This window comes from Xiphophorus hellerii, chromosome 19 (genome assembly GCF_003331165.1).
Source record: "Xiphophorus hellerii strain 12219 chromosome 19, Xiphophorus_hellerii-4.1, whole genome shotgun sequence".
Taxonomy (NCBI): Eukaryota; Metazoa; Chordata; class Actinopteri; order Cyprinodontiformes; family Poeciliidae; genus Xiphophorus; species Xiphophorus hellerii.
Genome location: NC_045690.1, coordinates 8,659,952 through 8,679,443, shown reverse-complemented (window position 1 = coordinate 8,679,443; position 19,492 = coordinate 8,659,952). Strand labels below are relative to the sequence as shown.

The window sequence follows — 19,492 nt, the reverse complement described above, 5'->3', positions numbered from 1 at the left end:
AAGTACACTTTATTTATTTATTTTTATTTATTTTTTTAAATATGTATCTTGCCTGAGTTTACTCAATGGGTTGCTGATATTATAAAAAGTAACAGACATAAATATATCAATTTTGACTGAAAAAAGAAACAGAAAACAAATGAAGATGTATTTACAGGATCTTTAAAACAGTATCTGATGCACACTAATCACCACACTTTCAGAAATACTTCTTTTCCTATTGTTCCGAAACAGCTTTTTCCCACTTGCCATCAGACTGCTGAACTCTTAACTGGACTGCACTCAAAAACTGGTCTCCACTTCATACCTTGCACATGTACATAGCTAAATAACTTCTATTTTACTGTCATTCCTGCACTTTATATTTTATATTTATATTTATATTTTATATTGCATTTTATTTTAGTCTGGAGTAACCTCATAACATTGGAACCTCAAAACATTGCTCTGAGCCGTATGCAACGAAATTTCGTTCTGTATACACCCTGTGCATGCAAAATGATAATAATAAAGTCAGTCTAAGTCTAAGTCTAAGTCTATACATTAGACATTCATTCTCTATAATAATAATAAAAACATCCATAATGTACCTTTTTTATAGTTACTATGCTTCACAACAATATTCTGCTCAACTGGCTTATTTTATGCAACAATACACAGCATTCACAAAAAGTTTGTTACTGTAAATAAAACTGTTACACTGTGGAGGTAAAATTCAACCGAAGCAGTTATTTACATGTTACTGTAAAAGCACCAGGAGTGCAGCTGTTTATTCAGCCCAGTACTGAGTCCCCCGTTTACTCAATCAGCAGGATCATCACAATTCTCTCCCCTGCTCGCACATTTCCATCAGAGATTATGGCAAATGTTTTCCAGGTTAGGTTGATGCAGAAACAAAGCACCACTATGTTAATCGTCCCAGCCCCTACACTTATACTCCATAGCAAACAGTTTAAAATCCAGCATTGGCTGTCAACAGTCATGCTGTTAGTTTGATTACACAGTTTAAAACCCAGCATTGGCTGTCAACAGTCATGCTGTTAGTTTGATTACACATGTATGTGTCTCTGTATGTCTTTTTCTGTCCATTGCAGCTACTCTTGGTACTGCCTCTCTGTGGCAGTGAAGAAATCCTCCAGGAGGTGCTTCAGGTAGTCAAACGTGGGTCTGTCCTCTGGTCTCTCCGTCCAACACTCCTTCATGATGTCATAAAGCTCATCAGGGCAGTTTTCTGGCGCTGGCATCCTGTATCCCCGCTCCAAGTTCTGGATCACTTCCGGGTTGGACATACCTGAACAGGAAATAAAATTATGATCAGTTGAAATAATAATAAAAAAAGAATAGTAATTTGTTGATATCCACTTGATGACATGTACACTAAATTTGTCCTCTGTAGTGCACATTTCCCACTACAGTACTACATACCATTTAGTTAACTCATTTCAGTTGATAGAGAACATTTTATAGATATTTCATTCTTGATTGCATCTTAAGTTAGTTCTTTCATCTTAGGACAACAGTTGGGTCTTCCTTCAGACTCTAGAAAAAATTGGGACTAGCAAAATTGTAACACGTCTAAATAACTTGTAAAGTTGTTTTTTTGTGAACACTCCAAAGACTTTACAAAACTTTATAAATCTACAATTCAAAACTAAGCTCAAAGAGCATCCAGTTAATCCAATGGTAAACAAATCACTTTATGCTGAAAACAAAAACTAGCAGCTGCACTGAATAATGACACTTAACAGCTAATAAGATTAAAAGGTTTAAAGTCTTCAACATCACTTAAAGTATTTAGGGAGATTAGTGTTTAGTTACACCTAAAACACACTCATGTGTGTTGCATAATTGTTCAACTCTAATGGTTCAAGTACATTATTAGTGCAAAAATGAATATGAAATGAATGCCTAAACTCAATTGATAAATAACTGTTGTTATTTTCTCTGTGATTCAATTGTCATCCTCTGGGTTAGTCACTTATGTGCACTGTTCCTTTTTGTCATTGCTGAGGACACACCATGTCAAAAAACATATATATATAAAAAAAATCAAGTGTACTTGGTAGGAGTATTTACCTGGGTAAGGAATACGCCCGTATGTCACTATTTCTGTGAGAAGAATCCCAAATGACCACACATCAGATTTTATGGAGAAAGTGCCATAGTTTATAGCTTCTGGAGCGGTCCATTTAATGGGGAACTTTGCACCTGTTAATAAATTTAAAAATATAAATATAGATTATGAAAAATGTAAACTCGTTCACAAAAAACAGTCATTTTGAGCAAATCTTTAATAACGTTAAACGATACGTCTTGAGGGTTCTCCTCTTACCTTCTCTGGCTGTGTATTCATTGTCCTCTATCAATCTTGCAAGGCCAAAATCTGCGATTTTGCAGATGAGTTCATGGGAAACTAGAATGTTGGCAGCCCTCAGGTCTCGATGAATATAATTCTTTCGCTCGATGAACGCCATGCCGTCAGCCACCTGTAGAGGGCAGCACATCATGCCACATGCCTTCAGAGAGTGTGTTTGTCTGTGTTGAAGTGTGAAATGAATGTCTGTGAAGGATCTGTGTGTATGTTGGCACTCCAGCAGGACAGATGCACCAAAACCAGGGAGTTCACCACTTCCCCTGGTCACTTGCTTTTGCCCTTTTACCTTTTTTGTGCTCTTACGTACTCCACCCAGGTGCAAAGCTGTGCTTACTCAAATCAATTTTATGGAAAAAAAGCTGCAGCCTTACTTTAGACCTGTCTATTCAGTGACTGAGTTTCTGTTTCAGTCAGACTACATGACTCATTATTAAACATAGAACGCTGATGACATCTGACTCTACACTCAATGACAGAAGATATTCTTGCTTGAGGTGTCTCAATTAAGATTTTTGCGATTCCAAAGACCTCACCTCCCACAGTTTCTGAACAACTGAACCATTTTCTGCCTGTCAGTTGAGGCTTTAGACTGTGAGGATTTGTTTGAGGAAAGGTGTGCGTCACAGAAGCTGCAATGTGTCACATAAGTGTCAGGTCAGGCAGTGTTCTTCTCAGGAACCTGAGATGTACACCTCATACTGAACTCACATTTCAGTGAATTGGGTTATTCTAGAAGGCTATGGAAAATGGTAAAAGTTTGTATAATTGTTTGTCATCTGAAAAATGGGATGTATATTTATAGCCATCCAATGTGACACTTGTTAATAAAATCCAGAACAACAAAAGGCTTGTAGAAGTTCCCTCCCTAATTTAACAAGTTTATCTGAGCTGTCCAACTACAAACATCCTGAGACATATCCATCCACCTAATCTGATAGGTGCCATGCAAGGATAGGTGCCTATGCCTCCATGGCATAGGAGGACCTATGCCATGCACCTGATCCATGGCATAGGTGCCATGAATCAGAGAAGAAGCCACAAGGCCTGTGGTAACTCTGGAGGTGCTGCAGAGATCTGCTGCTCAGGTGGGTGAATCTGTTGACATGACAACTTTTAGTATGGTATAAATCTGGCCCTTAAGAGAATCCATCAAGAAAAATCAATATGGAAAGAACACCATAGGTGTTCTACGGTCAGTTTGTCAGGGACAGCAAACATGTGGAAGATGGTACTTCGGTAAGATGAGACTGAAATTGATTTTGGTAAACATGCAAACTACGTGCAGCACAAAATTAACACCTCACACCACACTGAATATACCATCCATGTAGTGAAACATGGTGGCAGCAGCGTTGTACTGCGGAAATGCTTTCCTCAAAGGGGAGCAAGAATATGGATGGAGGTAAATACAGTAGCAATCTTTTAAATAAAAACAGGATTCTTATTGTGTTTATTTAAAGTAGCATGGATTTTTCTACCTTAAATATATCTAGGATAGACAACATAGAGCCAGACAGAGGACAAACCTAAATTAATTTTAATATCTCTAGCAAGACTTGGAAATTGATGTTCGCAGAGTGTACCCATTTAATCAGACAGACTTTCAGCTGTTTTGGAAACAAGAATGGGCAAAAGCTTCGGTTTTTAAATGTGCAAATCTGACAGACACGTATCCCTTCAGAAAAGAGATGTTACAATGTATTGACTCATGACTGAAAACAAAGGCACATCACATTTTTCAGATTTTTATCTACAAAACAATCTAAAATTATGTTGGTTTTCATTTTCTCTTCAAATTTATGAAGTTATTTGGTGGGGAGGGGTCTATCACACAAAATCCCAATACAATGTTTTGAAATTTGAGGTCACAATGAAAAAAATTGAAGGGGTATTATGCTGTCATAATGTCCACTTCAGACCTGTTAGCGCCTAGCTGCGCTTTGTTGATAACTAACGTTAAGAAGACATCAGTCAGTTTTTTTTTTTTTACATGTTCCAAGATTATCTTCTTTATATTATACTTTTGCACATTACTAAAAGAAAATGTCAGATTCTTGCCAAAATGTAACCATCCACCACCGCATAATGCTGAGAAGCCATGTTACCACAAAATGTTGTCGGCGTATGACGGCTTAGCATGAAAGCATCGTTTGCTGTAAAGCCTTCACCACACCGCTCTGCAGGGAGCGTAGATCTTTGCACCGAGTTCTGTCACGTCTAAGAGTTTGCCTTCTTCAGATGAAGCCGTTTGCCGTGTAAAACTTCGAAACTTCAGGCTGTCTTCCTGTGGTTGACTTTGTCAATCCCACACCCACAATACCCCACAAACCTGAGGTTTTTCAAGGGCAAGTAACATTTTGAAATTCCTTAAGATTAATCCTGCATAAAAAGAATACTTTTTGAATTTAACTTTTTTCTGATTTCTGTTTTAAATTGGTTCAGGTTAGAATTAAGTCTGGTTAGAGAAGGAAAAGAACTTGACTAAACTCTGAAACTCATGAACCTTCCCACACCTTGAAGCACACATCCTGTTCACATATTGAGAGTTTTCTACATCATAACATTATCACTTTAAATGCACTTCCTTTTTAACCATCTAGTTAAACATAAGAAAGCAGTTTAAAACCTTTCTCTCTGTTGATAAAATAAGCTTAAAGAGATTCAGAGAAACTAATCTGCAGTTTCAGGTTCTGTCATTGTGGAGTGATCTCCATATTTTAGCTTAATTGCCAGCCTTGATAGATCAAAAGTGAGAGTATAAAATAAGTTGCCGTTTCAGCCAGTTTGTCCACTCCAAATCCTGTTTATTAGTACAAAGAATGGTTTTATTTGTGTCACAGCGTCTAGACTTTTAATAACGATTACATGCACGCCTTTCTGCACACATACCCACCCAGGTCTGCACGTATTACAAGATTAGCGTGGAATTCAAGCCTCATTAATACTTTTGCTGATTTTTTGCCCAGTAGAATCACGCTAAGCGTGAGGAATTGGAAGTACAAACAAGAGGTAATCAGGTAAATTAATTGGAAGGTTAAATTATTTTTCAAAGAAAAGAATGTTAAAGACAGATGTGTCTCACCTGTGACGACATGTCTATCAGTGTGTTGATGGGTAAGCTGCTTCCCTCCTGTGTTTTCAGGTAGTCTACCAAGCTCCCTGAAAAAAAAAATATTCAGTAAATTTTTTAATTGAAGCTTGAATATACTATTTCAAAATAGGATTACGACCACATTGTATATTGAATTTCAAATAAATAAATCATATGTTCAGAAATAACTAAGAGTTAACAAGATGTGTACATTCAAACATTTCTGACAAACACCAAAACATTTCTGTGCCTTCAAACATTATTATAAAGGCAGATTTTAGAGCTTTTCAAATATTTTCAGTAAAATGTAGGTAAAAAAAAAGAGAAATGTTTGCTTTTGATTCATTTTCTGTTTTGCTGAACAGGCCCGTCCTCTTAACATCTCAGGCTTTAATATCTCTGCAAATCTTGTGAGATGTTCTAAATTTCTGATAAGTTCAAATTTTTATGTAATGAGTCTAATGTGTGGGTTTTATAAACTAATCATCTTTAAAATTGAGTATTTGAGATAGTCACACATCCTGCTACTCTGTTCTTTTTTATGTATAAAATGTTTGTTTTTTTCAGCCATTTTTAAAACGTATGAAACTGTAGAATATTTGGGGGCCTGTCCGTAATCTTAACCTACAACCTCTTTCATAAAGAGAAAATGGGAAATAATCTCTTATACATCTTGCTCAGAACAGGAGTAATGACTTGGTATCAACTCTTTACGCTCCAATAACATTATTCTTCTGCATGTCCCACGCTTTCGAACTGAAAAAGGGAAGCAGGCATTCAGTGTGTTGGCACCCACCGCGTGGAATCAGTTGCAGTCTGAACTTAAGATGTCGGAAATGATTTCACTGGACTTATTTTGAGCAGTTCTTAAAGATAGGCAACGAGATTCTATGAAACAGTGTCATTGTTTTTAAATTGTTTTTATTGTTTTATACTTGTGCATATGTATTAATTGTTTTTATCTTGTAACCAGGTTGCTATGTATTGCAAATGTTTTGCCCAGGTTCCTCTTGAAAATGAGATCTAGATCTCAACGGGGTTTACCTGGTTAGGTAAAGGAATAATAAAAAATAATAATAATAAATGATCCTGTTTAGTGTTATTGTGATCGAATCAGCTGGTCAAACACATCTCATTCAAAAATGAATGTACGCAGAAACCTGGTACTGTCAAATTCCTGATAGAGTCAAACAGAAAGTGAATTTATTTTGAAGAATTGTGCTTTTGTAAAAAGTTATTGGACACCTAGTAAGCATTGTCTTCAAAGTATCACTATATAGTGCCATATATAGTTATGCTAATGTTTTTATTTTTACCTCCTGTGGCCTGGTCCTGCTAATATATCGTTGTCACCCAATTACTTCTCAACTCCACATCCTCTTCAAAGTTTCATGGTAGTAGAACTTGTTGATAAGTTTCAAAACAGTTTGATCATGTTTAGGACATTTTTCCATTTTATTTTGTCAAAGTGTTAGTGATAGTTACTACTCTGAAAAAGTAGTTCTTATTAAGGGAGAATAACCATGAGTGTGCTTCAATATAATCTCTTTGATGTTTGAGTGGCATTAACTATGAACAATGCCTAAAAGCTTTTACATCATAACACACAGAGATCTCCTACAACTGTGTGTAGCTAAGGGCTCAAGAAGAGGAATAAAAATGTAAAAATGTTAACTTCATGTTAAAGATGAAAATGTAAAACAATACAAATAATATGCTGCATTTGGATGACAAATGTTATTTTGGAATGTATTATTCCTCATGGACATAAATCGAGCAGGACCAGAATAACAGCAGAAATCAGCAGAAACAACATTTCGAGGAAGTGCAGTGTAATCTGTCAAGTTGATGTGCATTTTCTGATAACTAACACAAAACAATATCTCCGTTTGAAGACCGGCTAAATCAGACAAAAGGAAATACTTTGAGAAGAATGACTGTGCCTGGAAAGAAGAGACATTTACTCCTCTACTTAAGTCTGGAAGGTTGCTTTTGAAGTTTAAAAGGGAGAGCAACCTTCTTTGTCAAGGCCACAAAGGGCAGCCAGAATGACGCACCTGGTATTTTTCCTTCTTTATTGTGCTCAATAATGCAAAAAAATACGGGACAAACTGAATAAAGATGGGAACCTCGACGCCAGAAGAGAATTGTCCACACATGGATCCCGGACAAAGAGCTGGCCTTATGTGGAAACACTGCCGCTGGTTTACAAATGATAACACAAAGGCACTTCTTTCACTTCAGCTCTAAGGCTGTTGTTGTGTTTGTGAAAGCATCTCTCAGTGCATTTTGGCACTGTCACTCACAATAAGAAGAATCACAAAGACTTTCGAGGTTAAGGGGAAAAAGATCCGCGATTGCTATCATCTGAATGCAGATTCTGGTCATGTGAAACCAGCAGACTGCTGTCATGCCCTTATGTTATCTGTCTTTGGAGCTCACAGTTATCTTAAATGAGATATCTGATATGAAAAGGAAGAGAAGGAAGACCCACAGACAGGAAGCTGATCACACGGCTGCTGTAAAATCTACTGCAGGATTGTTTATGGTACCAGTGTGCATGATGAAAACCTTTCACGTCAGAAACTTCCCCTCTGCATGTAAACACAATTAACCTTCCAGGACAGGTCCGGAAATGAAGAAGGGAAAGTTCATGTTTGCCTGGAAACATTTTAACACCTAAGGGGTGAACACAAGCAAGCCTAATGAGGAGAAACTAAAAATATCCAGCATAAACAAGCTGGCGCTCATAAGGCCTGCTCATATCTCAGTCTTCATGCTCAATCGCTGGTGATGAATGTACTTTATATTTCCAGTATGTCTGATCTAATGCACAAACAAAATATTCTAAAAAACAGTTCCACTGACATTAAGTTGATTCAACAGAATCTCTGGAGTGAAGTATTCATGTGAAAACATTGTGACTCATTAAAGGGCTGAAACCTCCAGTGCTGCCTGGTCTTTTGTTCAAACATGTGTTCCCACCCTGAGTCCAATAACAGATCAACATGTTTAATCCTGAACATCTATGACACAGGGCTAACACCACTGCTTTATCTTTGTTCCTAACTCCTAGATCACTCTCCCTAACTCTGTCTTTATGGTAACGAGGCAGGAGATTAAGAAGATGATTAATTCAGACAGGCTGAAACGTATTTTAGTTGACTAAACCTTTTTGGAAGGAGCTTGCATGCATGACTATCCAAGGACTTATTTTCTATTTATCTTTAATATAAAAACACTCCAAAGGAAGGTTTATCTCCTGTCATGATGATAATTGAGAGGACTTACCATTTTCCATGTACTCTGTGACAATATATATAGGCTCCTGGGTAACTACGGCGAAGAGACGGACGAGACGAGCATGCTGCAGGTTCTTCATCATGTTGGCTTCTGCCATGAAAGCCTCCACTGACATGGTGCCCATTTTCAGATTCTTTATTGCCACTTTCCTGTCGTTGTTGTAGATACCTGGAAAAGGATATTTGGATATCAATGGATGTAAAAAAAAAAAAAAAAATTTTTTTTAAAAATTACAAAAAAACCCACTTAAAGTGTGAAGAGAAAATTAAAGGTACCTATATAGAATCGACCCTTTAATTTTACTGCAAAACAAATTCTAACAAAATTTAATAAGATTGGTTAAAGTACTGTAGCTCTCTACAAGACATGGGTCAACATCAAGGTATAAAGTTTTTACATAGCGAAGGTTTCAAAATCTCAAAAAAATATTCATCTTCTCACTTCTAAGGTTTAAAATTCTTGCAATGAGGGGACAGGAAACTAGTTTTCTTCAAGTCCAATTCAACTGTGCCCTTACCCTACTTGTTGTTGCTCAAAGATGGCTCACCGAAACCTGCATAAACCTTTTACTTTCTCACAAGAAAGGCTCATTTTCAGTCATTAAAAAACTCCATGAGGACTACATCAGTTAGCCAACCGACTGCCGCCCAGCTACATTAGCACATAGCCAGACTTATTGACCACCTAATATTATGTTGTCATCCTAATATTATGTTGTCTAGAATATTCTGCATAGAAATAGAAAAAGAAAACTTAATTTAGCAAATGTTTGGTCTATATTTTTGACTGTAGAAAATATAAAACAAAACAAATCTTACCGTTATTATGTCTGTCTTACTCAATGTATCTTTGTTTTAGCAGCAGTAGAACTAATTGCAAATTTTCTCTTTTAAACAATAGCAATTTTTACATCATGGTAAATTTTAAAAAGTGTAGTTCTACAAGAAAATTATTATTTTTAAAATGTATTTATTTATTTTATTTTATATATTATTAATACCAAATAAGAAGTTGCTCTGAATGAGAGTATTAAGAATACTATACTCGATCAGCAATAACAATAATAATAATAATAATAATAATAATAAAGCATACAAGTGATTATTGCTGTAACTCTGAATTCAGTTTTAACTCCTCACTTGCTTCTCCTCCTCGGTTACTTGCAATAAATTCTATCTAAATGTAAAAACATTGGTAATATGAAATATAAGAAAATATTTTACTACCCAATTTTCTTCAAGTGTCTACTGCACCTATTTTCTGTTATCCACTGTGTTCCACACACATGAAACTGATGTACTACTAAAAGCATTTACTTATCCTGCCGGGTGTAAACCATCGCTTGGTTCAAATGTGTGTTGTTCACATGACTCTCATGGCGACAAGCTCTCTGGAACACTAACACTCACTAACATGTACTCAACCAAAGCCTTAGCCAACCAGTTTGTTCTTTCTTTCACATAAAGCACTTTCCCGCACTCCGAGCATGAAGCGTATAGCGATGAGGGAACAAATCTTTATCTACTAATGAAAGCATTCCTCTTTCTCTTTCTTCTTCTTTTGGTAATGCACTGATGGTTATCACGTATAGTGCCTTAGTACGCAATACTTACTGAACTTTTAGTACAAGGATTTCAACAGTTTTTAAAATAAAATCTGAAAAGTGTGGCATACATTTTTACATTTATTCAGTATCTTGATTTACTAATTTGCAGAACCACCATGTACTGCAAATGCAGTTGCAAATCTCTTGCTGTGTGTGCCTCTACCAGGATGCTTGATGCATTTAGAGCAATGTGTGTATTTTCTTTTTTAGCAGCTCAAGCTCAGTCTGAGAGTTTGTGAACATCAATTTTCAAGTTCCGCCAAAAAAAGTTTAGTCAGATTCATGTTTAGGTCATTGTAACCAATGAATATCCTCTGCTCAAAATCACAAAGTAGTTTTGCCTTATGAATAAAAAAAAACATAATTTTTCTCACACTTCAGGAAAACATATTGCTGCGTGTTGATTTGTAACATAAAATCTCAATAAGTTTTTTGCGTGACAAAATGTGAATAAGCTGAATCGAGGTACGTAGTTGCTCTCATGTTCACTGGCGTCAGTAAACATTTCATTTGGATGGGGTGGACAAACAAAGAGCCCAGATTTCAAGCCGTACAATGATGCGAACAAAAAGTGGCAGTGAAATGAGGGCAAGTTCCATGGTTAGTAATGTTTAGCTTTTGTTCAGTGCTGTGTTTTGGAGGTTAAATGGTGCTGGCAAATGAGGATGGAAAATAGCGGGGAAATTATCCCTTCAATTGAATGATAATGAGGTTGTGGTCTAACCGATGTGCTTGAGATCAAAATGTTTAGCCCTTTTTGTTTAATTTAACGCTGCATAATCAGATTCAAAGCGTTGTTGGGAGACAAATCTTAAAGAGCCATGAACTCATCAAAAGGTTAGATAAAAGTATTTGGAGAAATGATGCACAGCAGGGCTAATACCACACATCATTCTTTTGCTAAGCAGCTCAAACAAGCCTACAATTAGGATTAAGCTGAAGGAAACTCTTCTGCACACACTGCAGAAAAACTCTGGCTCCTGGCAGGCACACAGTCTAGCTCCCAGCCAGACCAGGCATTTTTGTATGTGATGTATCTGCGCTACATTTTTTTTCTGAACACACAAATTAAATCTCATGCAAAAGGAAAACAGCTCACCCATCCAGACTTCTCCGAACTGTCCAGCTCCGAGCCTGCGCTCCAGCTTCAGGGACTCGCGGGGGATCTCCCACTCGTCCTGCCACCAGGGTTTCTGCGGCGCCCTGGACTGACAGGGCTTCACCAGGACTGTGCACAATCCATCTGATTCACCTGGAAAACAGCAACAAATTCAGCTTTTCAACTCCTCAGTAATGAGAAATGTAGACTGGATCCCTTAGAAGGCACACATACGGGAGTAATGCTGGACGAGCTCCTTCAGGGAGTTGAAAGATATTTTGGTTGTGATGTAGAAGCCTCCATCGTCCATGTTGCGGATCCTGTAGTGCTTCACGCCTTCCCCCGTGTTGTGGTCCAAATCTCGGACTGATAATGAATATGACCCTGGAGCAGCATTAAAAAAGAATAGTGAGAAAGTTACAAAAACATGTTTTGACCAGAACAAGCCGAAGCAGTAGAATAACGCACTTAGACAACGATGCCAGCAGGTTTAAACATTTAGTTTACTTTTAACATCATTTTTTGAGTGGTGTGTAGAGACAGGTAAAACCACTTTCTAGACATTTTTTTATAAAATTAATTTGACAAAAACAGATTTTATTAATAAAGATTTTCAGTGTTCATTTCAACCCAGGTGTTATAAAACATTTAGCTTGGTGATTTCCATTTATATGATCATTAAGTCCCGACAATATCTCCTGCAAATCTGATGAATCACCAGGTACTTCTTGAAATGCTTCCCAAGAGGACAGACATTTAATGAGCCTAATGGAGTTAACTGGGTTCAAAGTCTAGCTAAAACATAAAAAGTGGAACCAAAATCTTTTACAAAGTGTTTGTTTACCACAGCAAATAATCAGCTAAAGTCAGCTGATCAGAATCATTCTTGTGATGTCATCGACCCAAATATACTCAAAGCAGATTTAGAAGCTCTTTTTCCAAGAGGTTAGGGGTCATCCTAAAAGTGCTTGTTGTGAAGTCCTGCAGTGTAAATTCTCAATTCAATACATTGGTGTCAGTTCACATCTCTGAAAGGTGTTTTTAACTTGGGTCAGAGAGTGAGTTGGTTTGTTTGTGGGTAACCCTACAAAACTGTGGCCAACCTACTCTCGTTTACATGAGACCAGTTTGTAGGCCACCCATAAAGCCAGTTATCTACAGATTGCTTTGATGCATCCTTACTAGTAGCTCAGTTTAAACCACCTCTAATTTATTAGCATTTTTCTTCAGTTAGATTTTCCCGTGGTATTTTAATTTGATTGTGATTGTAAAGCATTTTCAGAGAAAATGAGGGATGTAAAGGACAAAAAGGATGCATCAAAGACACAGGACGTGAGAGAAGCATGAGTCATGTTTTTATCTACAATATCTGTTTGCAGATCATGTTGTTGGAGCTAAGATGCTGTTTTCTGTTTGTCTAGCTGTGTCGCATTTAATATTTTTTACAAGGTTTATAAAAAAATTCTAAACCAACAAGAAAATAGAATTTTTAAAAATTTTTTTTTTTTTTTTTTTTACAAAAGCCGAATTGATATTACTTAATATCTGGTCAACTGAAAGCAAGTTTGAAAAAAATAAATAAGGAGGTAGAAGAAAGTCTCAAGGGTAATTTGGGTCTTTAACAAGAAAGCAAAACTGAAATCAAATAAATAAACCCAATAAGCAAACAGGAAGTGGGGTATGGAAAATTCAGCCCCAGGGATGGAGAGGGTCTGAGTCATGCAACATGATTTGTTACTTGTTCCATTTATAAGATCTCTGCTAATTTATGAAAAGAAGATTTAAACGAGAGCATTTCACCTTTGGAAGTCTCGCTTTCTCGAATCAGGAAAGAGCCCTGCGTGTTCCCTGGAGCCAGGAGGAGCCTCATAGCATCGTTTCGAGAGATGTTCCTGAAGAACCACCTGCAACACAAACGTACTTTGAGCTAACCACTTCCTCTCCCTCAGAGACCCGGCATGCATCACATGAGTTAAGATCAAGCCAGATGAGATGTTGCTAAGAGTTGTGACATTGTGCTGCTTCCTCTGAGACGTACGGTTCAGTCTCCACCGTGGTCATTGCGATGAAGTTGTGGGGAATGTAGCCCCGCTGGCCTGTGGTGAGCGACTCGGCCAGGTACCACTCTGCGTCGTCCCTGGAAGACAGAACAGATGCCAGCTGTTAACGGTGCAGAAGATTTGGTTGTTTTGAATTGAGCAGGAACAAACATTCTTAATGAACCGTTATAGACTCGTGGATCCTTTGCAGCATGTATAATTGCAGCATGAAACTTGTTTTGCATGCAAAAATGATTTATGCAAAGAAAAAAGCTCCCTATTTACTCTGAATCGTCCCCACTGTGAGCACAGCTTGTTTAAAGCCTTGCAGCAAAAAATGTTTTGACAAATTCTAATATTAGTCAAGTTATTTCACATTTAACATGTCCCCCTTTATCATAGTCAGCACTTTCAAACACTTTTTGCAAATTCATTTAATTGTTAAATATCCACAATTTGTAATAATTTTATATTTTACCAGAAAATATATAAATCTACTCTCAAGTGTAACATTTTTAGATTTTGTTTCAGTCATTTCTCGTATTTTTTCACCTATTACATGCCACAGGCTCATTTTAACTTCATTACATCAAAAGATAACTTTCAGCAGTAGAAAGACTGACTAACATATTCTGTCATGTCTTAAAATTTTTTCTGTTTATGACAAAAATGGAGTTTGTTAGAAAAATAATGAACCGGTCTTCAACCAGTACCACTAAAACCTTTATTGGCTACAGTGGAATTGATTTATTTCCTTGCATTGTTTTGCTGACAACATCAGTTATTCAGATTAAGTGGCAGCTCGAAATCTAACATTTTACCGCAAAAGTTAACTGAGTGTTAGCACGTTACAATAGCGAATGGGAGAGCCGCTGCATAACACTGTCAAATTCAGCAATAGATTTGGATCGATTTTCTAAAACTCTCAAAGCACTCAAGATGGTTTTTTAAGTTATCAAACATCAAGTGATCAAAATATTCTTCTGTGCTATATGAATTTTGAAATCAGTCAACAGTAAATAAGGACTATTTAAGCTGGGATTATGTAATAAGTAGAAACATAATTAACAATAAACTAAAAATTTAGTATTTTTACCCTATTTTTTGCAATTTACAAGACGGATTCCCAAGATTTAAATGTCACCTCTGCGATGTTCAGAATTTCATGCAAGAGGAAGTCTTTCATAAACCAGAAAGCATACATATGCAAATCTTAAGGACGATTATTTGCGTTTGTACATGTCTTATGCTTGTTCAAAGAAAGCAACTTGTTTTAATTATGTAAATATACAAAGAATCTGCAACAGATGTGACTTTTGATTGCTTTTCTTGACTAGTATTTTCCCCATGAGAGTTTGGGTGTCTTCTCTGTGCTTTGTATTCTAAGCATATTTTTCTTTTTTGCATTTATAAAATTTTCTACATTTGAGGCTGACTGGAAACTTTGGCTGATCTCATGTTTTCACATCATCCTTGCTCGGGAAACACACCGGAAACATTTTGAGTTCACTATCTGTTCTCAGAACCACAATGACACCAGAACCAACAGCAAGAGACTTTTATATGTCACTTATATGATGTTTGGTGTCAAAAGTTGTTAAAGATTCTTCAAACCAAATTTTAGTCACATCCATCTACATTGAGTTTTGTTTCCGGGGAAGAGATTATAGCTTTAACTGCAATGTTGTTTAGAGTTGGATGCATTTTTACACTTGCGAGTTTTGTTTGTATGGATTGAAAAATAGCTCACTTGTTGATGATCTTGAGTTTGTCTCCTTTATCAAAGCCCAGGTCTCCTTCATGTTTGGGATCATAGCTGTAAATGGCCACCCCAATGTTATCTGCAAGAAAAAGCATTCATAGTTTTAGTCCTATGGCCAGTGTTCAGAGCGCTGCGTGTCTTTGAACGGTTCTCTGAATGGTTTTCTGCAAACTACACGCAGCAGCGATGGCAAAGTTGAATCTCATCCTCCTTGACCCATGCAGCATAATATTTCTGTCATGAAACCTCTTACAAGTGTCACTGTTACCTTTTGGAACAGAATTTTTGTTGAACTAAGGTAAGATGTATATTGAACAGAAATATATTTCTTTTTTCTTAATCGGTTCTTCACTAGGTTTCAACATATTTTAGAGGAAGGCAGTTCTTGTTCTTTTGGAAATTTTGTCTGATGACCGAGCTCCTATACTCTTTTATTCAGTATGTCATCGATATAAATGCATAAATAGAAAATATTTCTTTTACAACTACACAAATTAAAAGCAGAAATACGCATCTTTAGTTAAAACCTCAGTAACAAAATGAAGTTTATATTGTTTCACGCTCTGGTAAATGCAAAACCGAAGCACAAAACGTGAGTTTAATAGTTTAGATAATCAATGTTTTAAAAGTAAAAAAAAACATCACATATAGTTTTACTCAACTTTTCTATATATGAAGTACATGACAAAATTTTCATATTTTCTATTAAACAATATATTTGAAAAAATTATTTACACTTCAGTCCTTCAGGCTAGACTATTGTGATGACTATCCTCGCTGGATTTTCAAAATTTGCTATGTACACACCACAGTTATGCAAAACATTATTGGCTACAATCTCACAGGTACGAAGAAGACCAAATTTATTATGGCTGTTATTTTATTAGGGGTCCGGTTTTCAAATTCTTGTACCGGTTACTTGTTATAAGTTTCAAGTTTTAAATCTCTGTACTTGTGTAGGAGCCACTAGATTGCCTCGTTCTTCAGCATATAGGAGATACGTTGACTTTTGTGTTAACCAGATCACTCCGGTACAAAAGCAACAATAACTTAGTTATTACGTATAAAATTGCATTTAGTTATCCCAAGTATGGGGCAAATTGGGGAAATACAAGAGGCTGACATGGGACATGTGGAATGTGAGGCATCTGAAGGATGCATAAGGTAAATTAAATTCTGTTCAGAAAATGTTTGAAAATTTGCATATATTTGTTTGCCAATACTTGGATCGACTGAAATAAAGTACATTTGACTTGTAAACTACATTTCATTTCAAACTTAAATCCCCAGGAAGTTTAATATTTCCAAGCGTCAACATGGTAATCGAGCAGTCGGCTAGATCCGTAGCTTTCATTTGAAAGAAAACGAAGAAAGGAAACTTGCGTGGACAGAACAAAGTTGGAGGAAAGTGGAAAATGCAGAGTAAACAGATTCTGAAATGAGAATAATTATCAGTTCTATTGTCCTTTCAGAATGAGAACAGTACTAGACAGGACGAAAAAGCATGTTCAACAAACTCATGGAACATTTGCAGTGTTTTCCCCCTATCAAACAAATACGTTGATAAGTTTAATTTAACATAGAAAGAGTTGTTTAACTTAACTTTTTCAAACACAAATAACACAAGAGAAGCTTTAATATGGTGCAAAGAGACAAAGTCAGGAGATATACCTGGTAAGGGTGACATCGGGGGCGTATACTGTGATGGATATGGAATCACCTGATCTGTGTACTGAAGGGACAAAAACATGATTGAACAAACAAAGAAAACAATGTAAAACTTCAGCAGACACTTGTATGTTTTTGGTTTGGGTAACCAGCTCTTGACTGTAATTGTTGTCCGTTTTGGGTTGTTTTTTCTCTGCAAACAAATCAAACGCCTCTGTGTTGTGTCACACGCAGGTGGTTTTCTGCTTAATTTCTAATCTAATGGGACATCTCAGTCACACCGAGGAAAGAAAAACAATGAGGGAATAGTTGTACTCTTTCTTAATCACACACACAAAAGACGGCTTCCCTTGCAGTTATGTAAGTTATTCAACTCTGTTGTACCGAAGCTGATTGAAACACATTGTACTGTATCATGTTTACTCAAACAGACTGAATGGTGGGAGCCCATGTAAAGTGAACACCTTCTGGCTTCAGTTCATGTGTGGTCATTCACATTCAGCCATTTGTGCATTTGTGCAAACACGAGCTCTGGGGCCACTTACTGGATTGCAGGCCTGGGGAGGAATTGGACAGTTGCAGTGTTCGCAAATTTCGTCCAAGTTCTCCATCCATTCGCTGTCTGAGTCCGAACTGCAGGTGCATCCCATCTTTTCTGAAATTTCAAACAGACAAATTACTTCTTCAAGACTTATGCTCACGAAACAATTACTAATGCTTCATGTTGTATGTATTCACAAAAATGAACAAGGCAATTACAACATATTATTAATATTACTGTTATTATAACTAAGAAGGTTCCACTATCCTAAATCTTAAGTTTTTAGGACAACTCTGACCGATAAGAGGAAATGTTTTGACACAAAATGGAGGATGACAGCAAGAATGCTGAAACTTTTGCGCTTTTGGCTCACTTAAAACACATGCTAGTTCAGAGCCCTCCAAATCCCCTCAAAAACAATTTTCCTCAAGGCTCTAATGGTTTTCTTTTAGAAATTCACAGCAATGTTAATCTCGCATAATCTGTCATCCGCATGTGCTATGTCTCGTATTTTCACACTAATGCGCTGTATAAACCAGTTTTCTCAAGCCTGCTCTACTCCCGTGTTTGGAAAAAGGGTCAGAGGGCTAATCACAGCCGACGTCTGTCCCAGAGGCTTAAAGCCGTGAGAAATCTGCAAAAGGTCTAAATAACAACCCACCATTTGCAGCAAAGAGGTCCTTAGGATGAATCACAAGGGGGATCACCCTCTTCTGAAGGCGTTCTTTTATTATCAGATCTCCTAGGCTTTCTGGCCCACACTTGGGGAGTCACACAAGTCAGTATTTTCCACTCAGGGGGCTACCCTCTGCCTTTTTTTTCTAATCATTACAAGCAGCTGAAGGCCTTTTCCAAACAAACTGCTGAATGTTAACAGGATATAGCAGATACGAACACAACAAGCACTCAAGATCTCCACGTTGAGGACACTTTCAAATCAACTTTTGTAACAGTAAGAACCAAATTGAGACCGGAGGTTCATTTTATGCTACCTTTGTTCAAATGATCTCTAAAATAAAGTACCTTAAATTCAGTTGAGAAGTTTATTGTTCTGTTTAATAGAAAAGACTCGGTTGGTGGTTTACTACATAGAAAACGGACAGGTAAATGAATACTACATGGTAGGAAGGTTTTCATATTGATAATTTAAAGCAATACTTGTGTGTGATGATGTCTTCAGCCTTTCTGAAACTTCTGCTTTAGCCTTGTGATAGAGTAAATAGACAGAAATAAAAGACGGAACACCACTACTTGGATAAAATAATTTCTTAAGTCATTTTCCAGTTGACTAAAGATTAAATATTTGTAAAAAAAACCAACCAAGTACATATTTATGTCAATTTAAAGCTGTCTTTGGTGGTAACAGCATGTTTAAACTCAGACTTTTAAGGTTGAAACATGACAAGTCTTTTACTCACCTGTTAAATTAATTGAATCTTTCCTCAAATGTCCAATAATGTCAGATTTCAGATGCCGCCATCAAGATTCCCTTTGTTCAGACCTGAATTTATTCTGCCGAGCTATTTGTCGAGAGAGCAACTTTTTTGCACACCATGAGCTTGGGTGTGAAGATGTCATCATCCGCCTCTCTTATTATAACTAAGACTGCAAACAGACTTGATGCGGTGTCTCGTACACACACACACACACGCACACACACATGCAAACACACACATGCACATATGGAAGAGCGACCCAGAGAGTTTCCTGTCGTTGAAACTTTGAGGGTTGCTCTGCAATCTTTTTAACAGGTGCTGAATGTGCAGCTGTGTGAAAGCAAAGGGGAACGTTATGGGCTCTAAAATGAAAAAAAGGGGGTCAGGACAACGCCTTTATCCAGAAAATGAGAATGTTCCAATACAGTTAGAAAATAGGACTTTGTAGGATGGTGGTGACACTACGCTTGTGTATTTTTGTCTTGGTTCTCACCATGTGATGATGTGGGAGTCGCTGACCTTTGCAAGGTGCCCCACCGGTATGCAGCTGCCACGGTAATCCCTGATTAATCA

General features: G+C 37.0%; 1 protein-coding gene across 2 annotated transcripts; it reads right to left on the bottom strand.

Moving 5' to 3' along the window:
* Positions 1–537: 537 nt before the first annotated feature.
* Positions 538–19,468, bottom strand: lck (LCK proto-oncogene, Src family tyrosine kinase). Of its 2 annotated transcripts, XM_032547700.1 has the most exons (14): positions 18,902–19,468; positions 18,642–18,687; positions 17,488–17,597; positions 16,946–17,006; positions 15,263–15,353; positions 13,512–13,610; positions 13,274–13,377; positions 11,708–11,857; positions 11,474–11,626; positions 8,757–8,936; positions 5,457–5,533; positions 2,333–2,486; positions 2,077–2,208; positions 538–1,291 (listed from the first exon to the last, which is right to left on the bottom strand). In XM_032547700.1, the coding sequence occupies exons 3-14, from the start codon at positions 17,590–17,592 to the stop codon at positions 1,095–1,097; spliced, it is 1,503 nt and encodes a 500-aa protein (XP_032403591.1). In that variant the 5' UTR covers positions 17,593–17,597; positions 18,642–18,687; positions 18,902–19,468; the 3' UTR covers positions 538–1,094. The 2 variants fall into 2 exon arrangements, with proteins under 2 accessions (XP_032403591.1, XP_032403590.1); XM_032547699.1 differs by lacking the exon at positions 18,642–18,687 and having other exon boundaries at positions 18,902–19,467.
* Positions 19,469–19,492: the final 24 nt, after the last annotated feature.

Coding starts and splice junctions, on each gene's coding strand:
- lck (XM_032547700.1), bottom strand. CDS start 17,592: ATGGGATGCACCTGCAGTTCGGACTCAGACAGCGAATGGATGGAGAAC. Junction 15,354..16,945: donor CCCGATGTCACCCTTACCAG/GTATATCTCCTG, acceptor TTTTTCTTGCAG/ATAACATTGGGGTGGCCATT. Junction 8,937..11,473: donor GTTCGGAGAAGTCTGGATGG/GTGAGCTGTTTT, acceptor ATCCTTTTCCAG/GTATCTACAACAACGACAGG.